Consider the following 17,810-nt stretch of genomic DNA (forward strand, 5'->3'; position numbering starts at 1 on the left):
AGGCTGAAGGTATTGGGTCAAACTTATATAAATGGAACACTCTCTTGATACCAAGCGAAAGGTTAACAGAAAAAAAGACATAAAAACACCAATTGCACAGATTTTTATTTTGTCCCACAAACGAGAAACATGAACTAAATCAACTTAGATTTGACAAGCTACTTTATCTTGATTAAATTTAATCAAGGGCATAGAAAATAGAATCCATAACATCAAACATAACATGCTGTGAAGGCGTAGGCATTAGAGCAGAGCTATTACTTGAACACTTAAAAAGATTATTGCAATTTAAAGGAAACAACATGACATCAATTCTTTCATCGGAATCCTTAACCTACCTTCAAAAATGAGCAAGTTTTAATAACAAAAAAAAAATGATTTCATTAAGTCTGATTTTTATAAATCATGTTAAAAATTTCATGCGTCAGCAAATTATAAAAAAATAGAGCTTTAAAAATTTAAAATCAAAAGAAATCAGGATTGAATATTGAGCAATGGTTGTCATAATTTAGAATTGACTTTCTGGGGCATAATTTATTCAACCACTTGTGGGTCTCTTATAATTTGGTTAAAATATTAAGGTATAACAAGAATTTTCAAAATAATTTTTTCATTATCAAAGTGAGCTATATTATAGGCAATTTAAAATTCACAAAGCTCAGTCTTTAAAATGTCAGGATAATAGAGTAGGTATTTTACTTATATTTCTATTCTATTAAGCTCGGGGTCAATCATTTTGACTATAAGAAAATTTCCAGTAATGCTGTAGGAGATAAAGAGAAAATGGACTTTTTCTGGTTGCTTTCGACAGAGAAAACGCAGAAAAGCATAAATCCATTTGTAGCGTTGCAGACTTACAGTCATAATTCATTTTCTTAATAGAGGAGCGTTAAATCTTGAAATTTTTCACTATGTTTGAAGGATATTCAATAAAATATTAAGCCATGAAGTTGGTTCAGCCTCCTTTGAAAAACTAAATTAATAGCCAAGATTTTGAAACACTCCAATTGATGTATGCATTTTTGCGGTTTCCCCTCTGCAATATCTTTTAACTAATTCTTCCAAAAAAAAAACCCTTCTCACGCTTGAAGCAGCTCGGATAACAATTTGTGAGGGAAAAATTAAAACCATACAATTAAATCTCCATATGTAGTTATTTTTCTCAATAAGGAATTCAGGTAAATGATACTTTCAAAACGCATTTCTCCTGAACCAGTATTCAACACAGTTTGTAGTTGTGGTGACACAATTTTTAGAAATAATCACGCTTCATCGCTCAAGGGGTTTTTCTTATTAATGAAGCATTATTCATGCAATTATTGTGATGAAGTCTGACAAAATTGCTCAGTGCAGAAAAAAAACAATGTTGGGTCAAATATATCGATTTCCAGTTTTCAAGGGCAAACCCTCTTTGATCTTTTCAAAGATATCAGGTCAAAATTTTCAGCAGGAAAAATTTTAAGTCATAATATGCAGTGATAGGGATGCTATAAACATTAGAAATGAATTCTTTCTAACAGTGTTGATAGCGCCCGCAAACTTTCATTGTGTTTACTTAGAATTTCCGATTTATTGCTCTATAACTTCAAAATGTTCTCAAAAGGTTCATCTTTGAAATTGCTGGGTGTTCTCTGCATCAAATGATATAGAATTGACTCATCTAAGCTGTAGTAGAGTTGGCTCATTTGTATTTTACTTTTTGGTCACCTTAAGGATAATTTTGCTTGACCCCATCTTAACTGAATGAGAAAGGTCGCTAAGTTTTCCTCATGGGTAATCTCCATTAATCAACAGTTGTCGCACCTACTTTTACTTTAATTTTCAGAGTACATTCCATAATTGCTTCTCTACGCAGTCCAGCTATCTAAATCTTAGCTGTAGAAAAGTTTCCTGGCTTAAAAAAAGAGAACACAGGAAATCATAAACAAGCATCCCAGACCAAAATAGTTCTTTGTGTGTTGCAAAAAAATCGGAATCTATTGGTCAGATCAGTAGACAATGTTACATTATTCGAACTACAATCTTATTCTTCAAATAACACTCATTTTTTTGTCGGGGCTCAATGATGGCAGCTCAGAATAAGTTTGGTTTTGAGCACTGATTGAAATCACCGCATCCACAAGAAGTATAAATTAGACAGAGTGGTTTTTTGTCCAACCATCTCTTTAAAAACATTACAAAATTCATTGGGACATTATATTATGTAACCTCATCATGAAATATTGGAACTCGTTGGGCCAAGAGGAATCCATGTTTTCTCTGATAATTTCTAGGCTATCTAACAGCATTACGTACATTGGTCTGTTAACTACACTAAATACTTTACCTATAGGACATAAGAAGTCATCTGTATTAACTTCACAAGTATTATACCGATTAAATTTGATAAAATTCATTCAACACGTGTGTCATTCATTCATTCAATTAATGTTCGTGAAAAATTTGAAGTTGTAGTTGATTCCTATAATTGAAATTTTACTAATTATAAATTAAAAAATTATCTGTGACATCCTTACATTAAGAAAAGCACCAATAAAATAAGCATCTAAAAATGACATAAATTGGAAGGTACATTCGGACACATATTCTACTAAATAGGAGGGGTATCAACACTTAAAGATTAATACATTAAATATGTAGTGAAGAAAGCGTAATTCCTTTGAGAAACTGATACTCAAACATCGATCAGTAAAGACATATAACAAAGCGCATGGCTAACAAGTTAATTTGAATCATCATTTTACGCAGAAAAGTTTGATAGAAAGAGAAAATATTGAAGCATAAGATTAGAAAAAAATGGGGGGGGGGGGGGTGCCCTTGTAGGATGAGAAAATATGATAAAATGTGCCACAAAATTACTAGAAAAACTTTGACAAATTAACTTTCTCTTCTTCTTGATTTCATTGCTTGCCTTTCAGAGTTTCTAAGTCCAAAAGGTTTATTTAGTTGGAAAGAGATGGCAAATTCACTTTAACATCAAGAAATGAACCATTAGCAATCTTATCCTTTGATCACGTCTGATCCTAAATTTAGTGAATTTAGCATTCAAATCTCTCTATAGATACCAAAGTAACTTATGTTTGGCCTTTTACATTGGGGATCTGTTAGAATCATGAAAAGGCTTTTCATATTGACATTCAACATGTTGTCCTGCTTACGTCGGATTTTTTATTTAGATCAATATTTTTTTTGGGAAGCGCAATAAGTGTTTCTGAGGGGAAAAATGATTTGTTAAAATTAAAAATCGCATTCATTACAAAAGTGTCAGGAAGACAAATTTTTTTAGGAATTCTAGATTGATGACAACAGTCAGGGAATACATCAAGACACTTTAGACTACCAGATATGCGAGTTTTTTCACCATACTATGCTCAATTCCTAGCAAGCAGGAAAGGTGAGCAAGGGCTCTATTTTTTTACACTTAGGGTTTATGAAAGAAAGATTTCACAGTTTTTAATCTCTTTCACACTTCCTATGACTAATGAAGAAAAATTAATTAGAACCTTTTGTTTTCAAAGCACTCTGTTTGTACAAACTATTACATGCTAGAAGGACACGGCAAAAGGTGTGCCTCCTCTCACTTCATTTCATATTTACTTTCGATGTTAAAAGAAGCTTCTCATAAAATAAGAGGCTGGTTGGTGAAAATATACATGTACTAAATATTTGGGAATAAATACAGAGCAAGAAAGAGAGGAAAAAAAGGGAGAAAAAAACAAAAGTTAGCGTAACATTCAAACTAAAAAGTTACAACATCAAGGCACAATTTTTAAATTTGACAAAATATGACTTTCACGAGTTTAAGTTTTAGCAATTAAGGGTAACAGCAGGCAGGTAGACAAGGCACTTTCACCATATTGGGCTTAATGGCATACAAAATTCAAGGACAGCATGTTTCAGGACTTAAGAGCTCATTACAGGGAACACAAGGGAGCTTCCCTTACAAGAAGAAAAAAATATCTAATTGTAATTTTTATTAATTGCAATAATTAACAAGCTGACTATTCATTTTCCATGTAAAATACATAATTATTTTTCATTGAAAGTTAAGAGGTCTGAATCCAATTTGAGCTAAAAGAATTAAAAATTTGGGGATTCAAAAAAAGATGTTCAAGCAAGAATTATTTACAGAGAAAAACAGGGAGATTCTTACTCTCATCTTTCATCTACTTTGATCTGGATGACCTTTATGACCGAGCTTATACAACAGACAAAATAATATCCCTGAATTTTGTCCTCTGAGAAACCCCATTATGCCTGGCCCTTGGGAGCTTTTTAGTAAATACATGAGATCTAAATAAAAGGAATCATGAAAAATTGCTCTTTTTGGAAGAATTTTAATGCGGCAAGAGGCAACCTGCAGGTGGCCTTTTCTGTTTTTCTGAGACAAATGGATTCGAGGGTAACTACGCAAAAGAGTGCGTCAGCGGAATAATTTAATGGCTTGCTACTGGTAATAAGAATGGGATTGTAACCAAACTAAGGGTTGGTCTAACGCAAACAACAGATGGGGTGAGAGGATGGAGGTATTGAACAGGTGCCCAAACAGTAATTGTAACAGGTCGCTGGCTACCAGACAGCTTTTAAAGAGTTTGTATTACATCACTTTTAAAAGTTGAGACATTCTCTGAAGTTCTCTAAATTATTTCGATAACCCATTCATAAACTGCTTCATATACTTTTCTCAGTCTTCCCCTCCATTGTTTTTAAAGACCATGACAACTTCATTAAAGAAATGAGCAACTTAAAAACAAGCTCAGACCATCTCCTGGTTACAATAAATTATGTACACTGGCAATGATAATGATTTTTTCTTTCGTCATATCTGTTATATGAAAGGGGGGCAATAACAAACATGGGACTGCGGGCTGATTGTTGAAGTCGATAGACAAAGCAAGAAACAAAAAAGACATAGGGAGTATGGAGCGATCCTGTTGGTTAAAACAGGTGGTTGTGATGGACAGAGGGGGAAAATGGCAGACTAACTAAAGGGTTTCTTGTAGGTTACATTTAGTTAGTCTATCACTAGCCTCCTTTGTCCATTGCAACTACTCGCTTCCACCAATATGATCCCTCCATATCCCTTTTGTCTTCTTGGTCTATCGCTTTGTCTACCGATTTCAACAATCAGCTGGCGGAGGGGATGGCTGAGATCCCTCTGTTTTAACACAGATAGAGCTTAATCATCAAGCGTATCAATTAAAATATAAAACACGAAAAGATAAAACACAAAAAGAATACTTATGAATGATCGTCTGGTACATTTAAAAAAAACATGCACACTTCCTATAAGCACTAGTTCAGAGAGAAGTCAGTCAAAATGAAAGACCGAACCCTGACTTTTCTCCTCCTCTAATCATCTATTTAGTGATGAGAAGACAGCATCAAGTGTTGACAGAGGACATCCGTCTCAATTCGACAGAGAAACTGCAGGAACGCGAATCGCAATTTGCGATGTTGCTAACACCCAATCGGACTTCATTTTTTAAAAGGCGAAATACTCAACATCATTTCTTTATAACTTCCTGATTTCTCTACTTAGTGTGAAGAATATTCAATGAAAATTTCAAGCCAAACGTCGATTATTTGTTTTTTTCATAAAATTAAATGAAAGTGAAGATTTTGAAACGTAGCAAACAAGAAACGCATTCATGCAGTTTCACCGAGGCATTATGGGGCAGTGTTACATGTTGAAATTCAATAGTGATTTTAGAGGTAAGTCATGATTGATCAGTGTGTTCACAAGTTAAGTCCACACATCGTTTGTTTTCACAGAATTTTTGTTACTCTCCAGTTTGATCACAGACCCTTTAAACTGTATTGCAAGGGTCTGATGACACTCATTCTTCGATAACTTCACCAGTAAACATTTCCTTCATGAATAATTTTAAAAAAAGATTGGCTACTCATTCTTTGGCCTTGTCTCTACGGGCCGTTTCACGGGATTTGTCCCAGGAAAAAATTCCACTTACGAAGTTGGGAAAAATATTGAGTTAATCAATATTTTTCCCAGTACCAAGTATGGTCCTTGCACCCCTAGGACCCACTAAGAGAGGAAGAAGTGAAAACGAATCGTGCAATATTTTGTTGATTACTCCATTGTTCATATTTGTTTTGTTAAAATAATGTGTCTAATTGTCGATTGAGTGCAATTATTATTTTAATCCCGGTTAAATACTCGACTTTATCTAATTTATCTTCTTGCGCAAACTAGTTGCAGGACCGTAAGAGCCTCGTCTCGTGGAGACGGTAACTGGGAAAAATCCCAGAAGTTTCATTCCTGCAATTCAAACTTGGGACAAATCCCATGAAAACGTCCCGTGGAGACAAGGCCTTTAGAAATCAGTGAAACAGAATAGTTACTCCTCTCTCATCGTCAGATCATGGTAAGTGCTTTTAAATTGAAGAGAGCTGCAGTTTGATATTTAGACAATAGCACTGCACAGTCTCACTTTGAACCAGCTCCTGCTAAGAAGGCTCATGAATGATGAGGTCTATGTGACTAAAGTATTAAAAAAGTTTACTGCTCTGGATTTATTAATCAAAATATAAAAATATTAATTTATAAAGAAATAAAAAACTAAGGTGATATCCGGACGGGAGAATAGATCAATACTTGTTGAGAAATTAAAAAGTCTCAGAAGCAGAAGAGGAAAGAGAGAAGGCTAGCTATTACATCCACAAGAAAACATCAAAAGCACAAAGCACAGTATACATCTGAAGAAAAAGCTTTGTATTAGGTTTAAGTTCATTTGATGCCAAAAACAATAAAAGTTCCTGTTTCAGAATTATTTGAAACTGACGCCTCCAGAATATTTGGAGCAATAGGTAAGCGATTTCAAGTTAGATCCGGCTCAAATTATATTGATGATGGCAGACAGAGTCCGAGGGCCCGGAAGTTCCATTTTATTTTCATTAGACATTATGGCACAGAGATCAATAACTAAATCCTGTTAAAAAATTGAAATTAAACAAGTAAATTACTAAGATGGCTTTCACAAGATTACGTAAGAAATATAAGATCTAAATGTTAAGAAATTTATACAAAATGATAAAAAACCGCGAACTCACTTGTGCTAGGTATACTAATTTAGATGAGACACGTTTCGGGGCGAGATGGCCCCATCCTTAGTCGGCAGCAAACTGTTCGCTGCCTACTGAGGATGGGGCCATCTCGCCCCGAAACGTGTCTCATCTAAATTAATATACTTAGCACAAGTGAGTTCGCGGTTTTTTATCATTTTTTATAAATTTGTCTTGTGACTGTCCCCTACAAAAGTTTCTGTAAGAAATTTACCAGCATTACTACTTTGACTAGAAATATCGAGGCACAACCATTGTGGCGTTTCAAAATTTCCACTCCTATTTTATTTTTTCGGGCAAAAACGAGCCAACTAGATAGCTTGAGGTTACAGAACTGCTGACAAAGAAGAAAACAATTTGGAAATTTTCAAGAAATCACGTTGACATGTTTGCCCAAGAAAGAATAAAGTATGACAGAAAGTCTGCAACGTCGCCAACAGAGATATGTCATTTCACACTTTAGTCATCCACATCCTTTGAAAAATAGGTATCTTTTTTTAATTTCAGACTAGAAGTTGAAGTTATTGAGTATTTGCACTGAAATTCACATTACTACATTAAATAGTAATTTCAGTGTATTAATATACCATTCGAAAGGTGGCAGGTTATTCACATTATTTTTCTTGGTCCCAATGATACTATATATTAAAACATTAAACATCTTTTCATCAAAACACTTTAGGAATGTATTTTTGAAATGTTTGGACACTTTATCTGGTTGCATGGTGGCAGGTTACTCACTTTACTTTCTTTCGTCCCGATGATGCAACCCGATAAAGTGTCCAAACATTTCAAAAAAACATTCCAAAAGTGTTTCGATGAAAAGATGCTTAAGGTTTTAATATTATTAATTTACTGTCTTTAATTACGAGAAGGAACTGACTTTTTACAGCCTCCCTTGTGCATCAGTATTTTCCAAATTCCTCTGCATTTAATCTTCAGTTTTCAAAATGAGGCAGCAGTTTTGAGAGGTAGCTTACCTGAAGGTTAGATATGTAACTTTGAAAATTCAAGCTGTGGGCATTCCTGCAGACAGGCCTATTGCAAGGGCTCAAAAAGTAGGTATGCGCAAGTGTAGAGGCGCTAAAGTTTAGGTATCAGGTTTCTTTCATTTATTTAATATTTGAGAGATTCTTGTGTTTTTTCACCTTTTTCCCTTTTTATTCCCAAAGCGTATATCAACAGCATAAGTCTGCAATCACATATCTCGTTTGCAGTGTCTGAAAATCTCCGCCTCTAGGTTGTCTTTTAAAAGGAGAACAAATTGACATTATTCCTTGAAGTTTTTGCAGAATTTTCTTCGCATAGAGAAGAAAAATCACGGCAGTTTTAAAGAATTGCCGTTGAGTAGTTTTCTTTTAAAAAATAAAAAATGAAAGGAAGTCTGCGACATCGCAAACCGAGGTATGTGATTGCCGACTTACACTGTCGATACGGTCCTCATCCTAATCATGTGCATAGTTTTTGAATTTTGAAAATTCCAAGACCAAATTTTACAGAAATTTTAAAATGCTCTCGTTGATCTCCATTTTACTTTCCTTCTCTCCCTCCGACTCACTGACAGGGAAGAGAAGGGAAGAGAGACGCCAAATTTGCTATTTACGTTAGTGAAAAAATTTACCCTTGCAATAGCCCTGGCTGCAAGACCATTATTAACATTAACCCAGTTGCTGATTTATGGGTCAGGATAAGGCTGGAAGGATTGAAAGAGAGAGATCAGGTGATGTCTAGACCTTAGTGCGATCAAATCTCTTCTTTTTATGAATAGGGTACCAGGTCATAGAATTTGAATGACTTGAAAGGAAACTGTTGGTTACTCCCCTAAAATGATGCGCTGTCTCTTTTCTGATACAGATCTGTAGTTGCATTGAACCAAGGAGGCATGTGTGCAGGCAGGACGACAGGACAAGCAATAACTTAGTTATATTTCAAAAATCAAAAGAAAAATAGCCAACTGTTGCTCTTTTGGTAATTATTGTTCCATACACCGGATTGGTTATCGCAGTAAACTTAAACTGAAGACAGCTGATTTGATAGGACGATTTTGCAAGACTCATCATCATCAATCATTTGTATGAATTTGCAGATAAAAAAAGGCCTTACATAATTTATGCACAGCCTCTCACAAACTTTTTGGAAAAATCTCATACCTCCAAGGCTTTTTACTTATCACAAAAAAATCGCGGAGCTTCTTAGAATAGGAATTTCTGCAAAATAATGGCACTAATAAATAATGAAAAAAGAATTGTACTCACATTTCGATGTCGATAAATCAGGACGATGGCGGTGGCTTGTTCATCACGTCATAGGTGTCATAAAATAGGTTTTTTTCTAGGTTTTCATCTTCCTCAATAGATGGCAAATTTCCGAATTCCATATAATCAAAATCAGCCCCAATCCCTTTACTGTAACTGTATACAGACAGACACAATCGTGTTAGTAAATTTGTAAAAAATTTTGAAAACAACTATTTTTGGAAGTTCATTTGAAAGCAACTCTCTTTCAATTAAATGAATAATAGATGTAGAAAAAAACAAATGAGAATCATAGATCTGTGAGTTGCTTCCTGACAAAGGGAGAGTAATGAGAGAAAAGAGAAGTTGAATAAACAATTGAATTAAAGGCATGGAAAAATAATAAAGGCAAAAAAAACAAATAAATAATAGCATACTGATCCATTGTGTCTGCCTGTATACAATTCTATTAAGTTTGAAAGTTATCGAGCCATTGCACTGAGTTCTTTGAAAATTTTTGATTCGGTCAGAGCAAAAATTGATGACAGGGTAAATGTCTTGAAAAAAATTGAGAGAATTTTATGGGTCTTGCCTCGTTGAACCATCCTAATAGTTTCTCTGAAATACTTGGACTTACAGCAACCACCTATAGTGTTTAGGGGAGACAATTTAAGATCTCAGTAAAAGATTGGGAGAAAAAACAAATTAGACTCATTATGGTGTTACCAATATGAACAAAGCTAAGATATGTAATGAAGAGGTGTTTCTACATGGTGAACAAAAATGAAAAAATGTTGTTACTTGGTGATGAGATATTCCCTACAATTCAAGATAGGTAATGATGTAAGTGCAGGCTGCTTCAGGAAACAAAAAGATAAAATAAGTAAATTCAATTTTCTCAAAGATAGGAAAATTGTATTTTAGGGGGTTAAAACTAGCAATATCGACACTTTAAATTTAAATCATTCATTTTAGTAGGGATATGATTTTTTGAGTTCAAAGACAAATAAAGCATAAATGCAAAAACTCGATAATTTTCAAATGATCAAAATATTCTTCTTGAAGAGAACCTAATCAAATCATTTTGAGTTTTTCTAACTTGGCCTCCACAGGAAACTAGGTGACATATCCTGAGAGTAAAATAATAAAATTAAACTTTCAATGCACCAAAAGCACAGTTATTTAATTCTTATCAGATGATAAGAGTAAGTAGAGAGATGCTCTTTGAAAATTTTGGATTGGTGAAACAATGAGATGCATTTTTGTAGGAGAAACGACAAACTTTCTAATAAATTTGATAATCATTTGTAAGTAACAAATTTGTATTATGTCCTTCAACTCATACTAGTATCACACTTGAGGAAAAACCAATTCCACCAGTCTTTGGGAGGAGCGTGTGCTCATCTCGGTAAAGTTTTTTGTTGAGCTAGTGATTGAAACCATCAAAGAGCATACTGTGTCAAAATCTTGGGCTTTCTTTTAATTTAGGTACCTTTTCTAACTTCAATGAGCAAGTCTTTCTTCAAACACAATGGATCGTATTAAATTTTAAGATTCGCTTAAAGTTTTGGGTAATGAAAAGGAGGGCTGAAGAGACTAGAGAGGTGAAAAATGGGAAAGTTATTGAATGTCAAACAAGAATGGTTATTTACTTTACAAGCTTCTGAAATACCTTTAATCAAAATGAAGCTGCACTTCCTTTTACCTACTTGTGCCAGTAACTAGTAGATGAACTATCATTGAGGAATGATTCAATCTTTTTAAATATTTAAAAACTACAAAAGGTCTATAAAAAGCTTTAATTATTTTGATGCGGATGTATAATTAACTATCCTCATAAAGAATATTAAGTCAAGCTCCACCGCTGAAACCATGGGGTGAAAGATTGCACTACCTTCCCCCAAAAACTGTTCATGTTTTGGAGCATGCATACAAAAATTAGGCAACTCTGAGGGCTTTCAGAACCACATCATGCAGATGCACTTACTTTGCATTCATGTCTACATGTGGTTCTTCACTAACTTAAGTTCCCGTTTAAACGTAATTTTTCCAGGAAATAGTCTCATTTCTAGCTATACCTAGTTAAGTTCATTCCCTTCAAAATAAGTTTGATATTATTATTTGGGGGGGGGGGGGGGGCTCCAGGTTTTGTCGATTTTCTAAAAATTCAAAACATTCCTTTCAAAAATTTCACGAAGATAAGTTTCTCCAATGAAAAAACTAAAATTGTAGATAACCTTATGATTGATGCATCTCTGATTAGTACAAGTAACTCAGAATCGATGTTTAAAGTAGTATCAGTTTGACCTATACGCCTCTTTGATTCCTCAGACAGCAACTGGCTGAAACCAGTACACAGCTACTGAACCGATTGTAAAAAGTATGTTCACTGTTACGATGAAAGACAATGAGCTATGATGCATTTTTCATAAATACTTATATTTGAGTACTTTTTTAAAACACCAAGATTGTTGTTTAGACACGTACTTGACAGAAAACACAAAAATTGTGAGAAAAACGGAGGGAAACAAAAAAAGCAACTTAACAACACAAAATTAATACAGCCTTCATTATAGTGTTAGACACAAGATCATGACATTTTTAACTACATACTTATAGAAAAGGCTACCTGAAAATTTTAGCATAAAGGTTTTTAACCAAAGATACTGAACTTCGATCAGCCCATTTTTTATTTTTTCCCTTTTCAGACAATAAGCTCCCCCGAATCTATTCCGAAAAAATTGGCATAGTTAGATGAAAAAAATAATATTTTGTAAACTCTTATACCTCTTGATAAATTTCAATTTCCTAAATTATGCCTTTCTGCCAACTACATTTGATCAGATTTTGAAGTAAAAAAGGGAGGTTGAGGACAACTTCAACCTAATTTTCTTCCTCCATCCCTATTGCTTTCACTTTTCATTAGAAAATAATCACTTTTTCCACAAATATTTGGAATTAAGAGAATACAACTATAGCAGCACCAGCTCAGCGTGTGAACTGATTCTATAATTTCACCCAAAAAATAATTGGAAAGTTTTAAACTTTTGATTTAAAAGTTTAAAATAAGTCATGGAAAAGTGGAATAAGTGGTGGCATGGGAGGTGGAAAAAATGTGCATACTGTGTTTACATAATGAAAGGCAGATTTTCATTGATATTCTTTAAGAGAACATCAGAAACCCAACTACGAATCGACAGTGAAACTGCAGAAACAGGTATCTTGGCTACAGTGATTAAAAAACTCTGCTACTTCGTTTTTTACGGGAAGAGCAACCCAACACTGTGACTTGAAATTTATTTAATATATTCTTCACACAGGGAAGAAAAATCACTGAAGTTTTCGAGAGATGAGGTTTAGTAGTTTTTGACGTAGAAAATACGGTAAGACAGGAAGTCTGCGATGCCGAAAATCAAGATACTCATTTTTGCAGTTTCACCATTAGTACGCAAATTTGAAAGTTCTTATCGGCTCAAAATGCGAATTAATTTTTCTCTTGAGTCTCAAACTCTCAACAGAGAGGCGGCATCTCCAGTCAGCAAGTTCAACATCTTTCCGCAGGAAAAAACCAGGAAAAAGAAGAAAAAGAAGAGAAAAAAAACCTAATTCATCATAAATGTTTTCCTCCTGTCAAAATAGTACCATCCCAGTTAAACCTGGACTTAAAACTATTGCGGTTAACAAAAATAAAAACAATTTTTAGGAGGAGAGGGAACAACATCTTAACAAAAGCAGACATCACAGCTCAAATCAGATATTTTCACATTTTTACTACTGATTGTGAACTTTAGAAAAATGAATTTAAAGGTACACCAAAAAAGGAACAACACAGTGTCCCCCATACTTTTAGCATCAAGTTTTTTTTTTTAAAAAAAGGTTTTCTCCCTTTCTTATACATTATTAAATAGTGTTAAATGTATGAAATATACCAGTGTCTGAGCCCTCCAAGATTTCATGAATGTATCTGTAGTGATATAGAACTCAAATCTACACCTTTGGTGGAGGTCTCTCGAAATGAGGATTTTAGGGTTTCCCACAAACATTGACCTAGCAACATTTAGCACCTGTTACGCAAAAGCATTACCACTACCAAACATTTGAGTTACAGAATAACATTGTTTGACATTAGAACAACTTAAAATATTTGCAGGTAGGAAAAATTTGACTTTGCACAGCATTGATAAAGTAAAAAACCACAACTTTTCCTTGACTAAATAATGAAAAGCTGGAAAGCTCAGCTAGAAAAAAACAAATATTACACTTAATAAAAAACTTAACAATTTCATTGAGAAATTTATGTGAAATAAAACAATTATTTTCATTGCATTGTATATTTTTTTTGTTTTTGGTTTTATTTTCTCAAATTATAAACGGAATCTAATTTACTTATAATTATTTTCAACCTGCTGAAACACATGCTAATTCAACTATGAGGTTCTTTGGAACATGGGCAAATATACCTTGTACTGCTGCTATGATAGCGCAATTAATTTTTAATGTAGTTTCCGGCAAATTAAATACATTCAAATTAAAGTTGGAAAATAAGGAAGAGTTGGGACAAGGCTCATAGCAAAAGTTATAATACAGCATTCAAATAAGACGGTTGCAAAAGACACTCTCAGTGACAAATCCTTAACAGCGTTTCTAACCTTTCATATACTTGTTTTTAGAGGCTTCTCAATTGCAGGTACTAATGTTATATATCTTGACTGATTATGCATAGTTCTCCTTTAAAAACTAATCACTGAGAAGTACTGTTAAAAGAGAAAAAAGGGGGGGATGGATGAATAATCGGAGGAAAAAACTACAATTCAAACATCAAGCACAGTTATCTTACTTTCAGATAGTTTCTTGGGAGAACGATGATCACACCTTACTAAACTCAGAAAGACAGCGGCAGGAGGCCCCTTGATACAGAAGGGGTTGGATGGAAAGAGTGGAATTGAACACAAGAGGATTAGAAAACAAATTTAGAGAGAGAGGAATCTCCGAATTTCTGTTCACCAAAAAATCAGTAGACATATTAGATCATGTATATTAGATCAGTATGTAGATCTTGTTCTTGCAGCCTTTAAATGCTCTCTAGATTTGAAAACGCATTCTCAAAGGTTAACATCAACTTTTTACTACTTTTACACTAAACATATGCTGTTATATATGAAATCCTAGAAAAGCAGCCAGAGTTACGTAGACGAATCAGTTACCGAAATTGTCCATTGCACCTTGCGTTTCTGAAATTGCGCTGGGTCTGCAGTGGCTCTGCTCACCATTGTCCTTTTCTGCCACACAGCTGCTTGTTCATAAATAATGTTCCACACTGCTTGGAGAGCTATAGTCAATTGTAAATTGAGACCGTAGTATGAATCACATAATTTTTTATGTTAGAGGCTATGATAACCGGCAATACAACTCTAACTATGCCACGCCAAAAAAACCATTGAAAAACCATCCACTGAAGAGGTAGGATTATACTCCACTTGAGGGAGACATTCTGACATTATCTTGGTGGAATTTTTCTCAGTTAAAATTCATGGTTCTCAAATTTTTCAGGTCATTTTTAAAGACAATAATGAGATTCTGCTGCAAGATAAAATACATGCGTTATATGTTTTTTTTCCTTCTCTGAGGAGATGTCCTTGATTTGGGAGTTATCATTTATTGCAAATTGGTTTTTTTGTTTTTTTGCTCCCGAAAACTAACATGTTTTTAGCCCCCCAAAACCAAAGAGTAAATGAGCAAAAATGTAAGGACCAACAGCAGTACAGGGCATAGGAGAAACTTTTTTTCTTGGGTAAAAAAAAAAAATGGAAAATAACGGATTTGAATATAGAAAATTGTCAAGTTGGTGGTCTTAAAAATAAAAAAGGAAACGAATTGCAGTTTCCCCTTGAGCAAAGTCATTTTTCCTACTGAGGGAAAAATAAATTGTTGATGATACTTGAACCTTTCTGTGATTTTTCTTAACTCTATCAATGTTACCTATTTCAAACAACTTTCTGGAGGAATCATTGGTTGAATTTCCCGGTAGAAGAGGAAAAAGAGAAAATGTACATGGAATGTAAAGACATTTTAAATTTTTTTTTTAAAGCAGGGCCATTTAAAAGAATAGATAAAAGAAAATCTCTCTCTTGAATTAATGAGACAAAAAACAAAACAAAAAGTTAATGCAACAGAAAACGATTAGTAACATATTTTGGCAATCTTTTGAATAGATAAGCATAACAAAAGAAAACTAGATTCCAATTCGATAATCATATTGCACAGAAATACTAAAATCAAAGACACAAACTTACATTTACAAATATTTTTCAACTGATAAAAGGGTGTGAAGATGAATGGAGTTTTGTTTTTCTTTTTCTTTAGGTAAACAGGATCAAGATAGCTTTGCTGATGAATGAAGCCATCTTAATTTATAATCATTATCATTTCTCTACTACTTTAAAGTTTACAAGAAAGGTATAAAAAGGGAAAAAATAATCTTATAGATTGAAGAAAACACAGAAAATTACATACATGTCTCTTGATCTTTTCTTAACTAAACAATAGGGCCAAAAGTCTTGTTGCATATTTTAAGCCTGTTGTTTCTTCTTAGACAATCTTCAGCTCCTTCAAAAACAAGACTTGAACTTTTTAGTAGCAGACTACGGGTTCAAATTCCGATATTGAAAATACCGAGAGTACATGAAAGACAAGTTGACAAAACAGACAAACAATTTGACACATGGAAAAGACAAAGTAGGACTTACGCTTCAATGTTCTGCCAAAAACTGTTGTCATGCCTATTGCAGGATGCTAATGTTAACCAGCAATGAAGAACAAAATGACAGAATCTTAGAAATTGTTTCAATGAAGCTACTGATGAGATTGATCCTTAATATGAATGAGAATGTCATAATTCCTTCAATGTACTGACTAGATCAGTGTTGAATAATGCTGAGTGAAAAATTTATCCGAGCCATGACAATACAAATTAGCCGCACCACTGAATGGTTACTCCAGTAGGCACTCATTTTGAGTGAAGGAAGGATCCAAGTCATTTTCAATAATACCTTTGATAACGATTTATGATTAAATAATAAAATCATTCCGATTTCCATTTTCCGAGGTCAAATTAATTGCCTGAGTTTTAATTGCAGCTTGCAGCGATAGCAAAGAAAACTAATTGGTGCATAGCAAGTTTAAAGAGGTCCGATTTGATCATTTTCATCAATCCTTGAGATTCTCGGTACCTTTCTTAAATCTTTGATTATGGATTAAATGGTCGATGGATGAAATTTTTAGACGAGAATTTTGGCCCTAATGTACATATAATTAGAGGTGCAGATAATGCTTGATCCTACGCCTCGCCTTGGCCGCTGTAAGAAAATTTAAAAAAGCTCGATTAAGTGTGGAGGGAGGGAAATTTTTTAAGGATGAAAAGTCAAAAGTCAAGGTAAACAGAAGAAAATGGTCATCACTTTTGAAAATGGTGGGAAAATTGGTGGGAAACCGACAGACAGGCAAGGGAAAAGATTCTGCACCCCTGTATATAATCTGCTTTAATTAATATCACACTTGCGGAATAATGTTTTTGAACATAGAGATCCTTACGTTCTAAAATACTATAAAAGTTAATGAGCAGTTGAGAGACTTGTTGATGCTCATGACAATTTTAGATGTCATTAATAAAAACAATTCTAACACAAACAAATCTTCTTAACAATAGTACAAACTACATTAACAGTTATACTGGACCTCCTCCCTACACTGGACAGATATATTCTAGTAAAACTTGTATAAAAATAGACTGTAAGGAAGAGTAATTTAAAGTTTTATGTTTTGAGCATTCAGTTTCACTAGATAAGAGCTAACTTTTATCATCATTTGACAAAGAAAGCTCAATTATACCAATTCGCTAACACACTTGAGAGGATTAAAATGCTAATTACTAACACAATCTGGTGAAAAATGAAACAATCCATACAAGTGAAAAGACAGAATACCGTCATCAGATAAATTTCTTTGCTGAAGAAATTTTCATAGATAGGGAACAGATTTTATCTAAGATTAAGACAGGAATGATGGAATGTAAAAATAAAAAAATGATGGGCAAATACCACAAAGTGATTACTTGAGATTGGGGTAAAGCCTTCACAACTAATACTATGGATTGGGTACTAGTTTTAGGGTACCTTTAACATTAAGAGCACCGAAAGAGAAATCGTCAAAATTTCAGATAAAATTAAAAGGAAAATTTTTGAGCAAATTTAATGGGGCATTCAGGATTAGATCTGATACTATGACCACTGAGAAAACGTTTTCTAAAATGCAAATGGCCACTGACCACTGGTCACTTTATCATTCTATTCTCAGAGCCTCATTGTGACAGAATAAGAAAATACATATATCACGTGATAATAACCTAAATATATGATTATTTCTCCAAGTTTAATTTTTCATCTGATGCTTGGACACTTCTTGAATCTGTTGTTGATGGGGCATCACAAGGTCTGT

At 33.8% G+C, this 17,810-nt stretch overlaps 1 protein-coding gene across 4 annotated transcripts in view; it reads right to left on the minus strand.

Moving 5' to 3' along the window:
- Positions 1-84: 84 nt before the first annotated feature.
- Positions 85-17,810, minus strand: part of Stat92E (Signal transducer and transcription activator Stat92E) — a 40,361-nt gene continuing 22,635 nt past the window's right edge. For all 4 annotated transcript variants that reach the window (XM_019057494.2, XM_019057479.2, XM_072301311.1 and 1 more), the window contains exons 18-19: positions 9,339-9,494; positions 85-6,950 (exon numbers count right to left, since the gene is read on the minus strand). In XM_019057494.2, coding sequence (XP_018913039.1) covers positions 9,356-9,494 — 139 coding nt within the window. In that variant the 3' untranslated portion in view covers positions 85-6,950; positions 9,339-9,355. The remainder of the gene's footprint in view (positions 6,951-9,338; positions 9,495-17,810) is intronic.

The sequence above is a fragment of the Bemisia tabaci genome, chromosome 6, assembly GCF_918797505.1.
Source record: "Bemisia tabaci chromosome 6, PGI_BMITA_v3".
NCBI lineage: Eukaryota > Metazoa > Arthropoda > Insecta > Hemiptera > Aleyrodidae > Bemisia > Bemisia tabaci.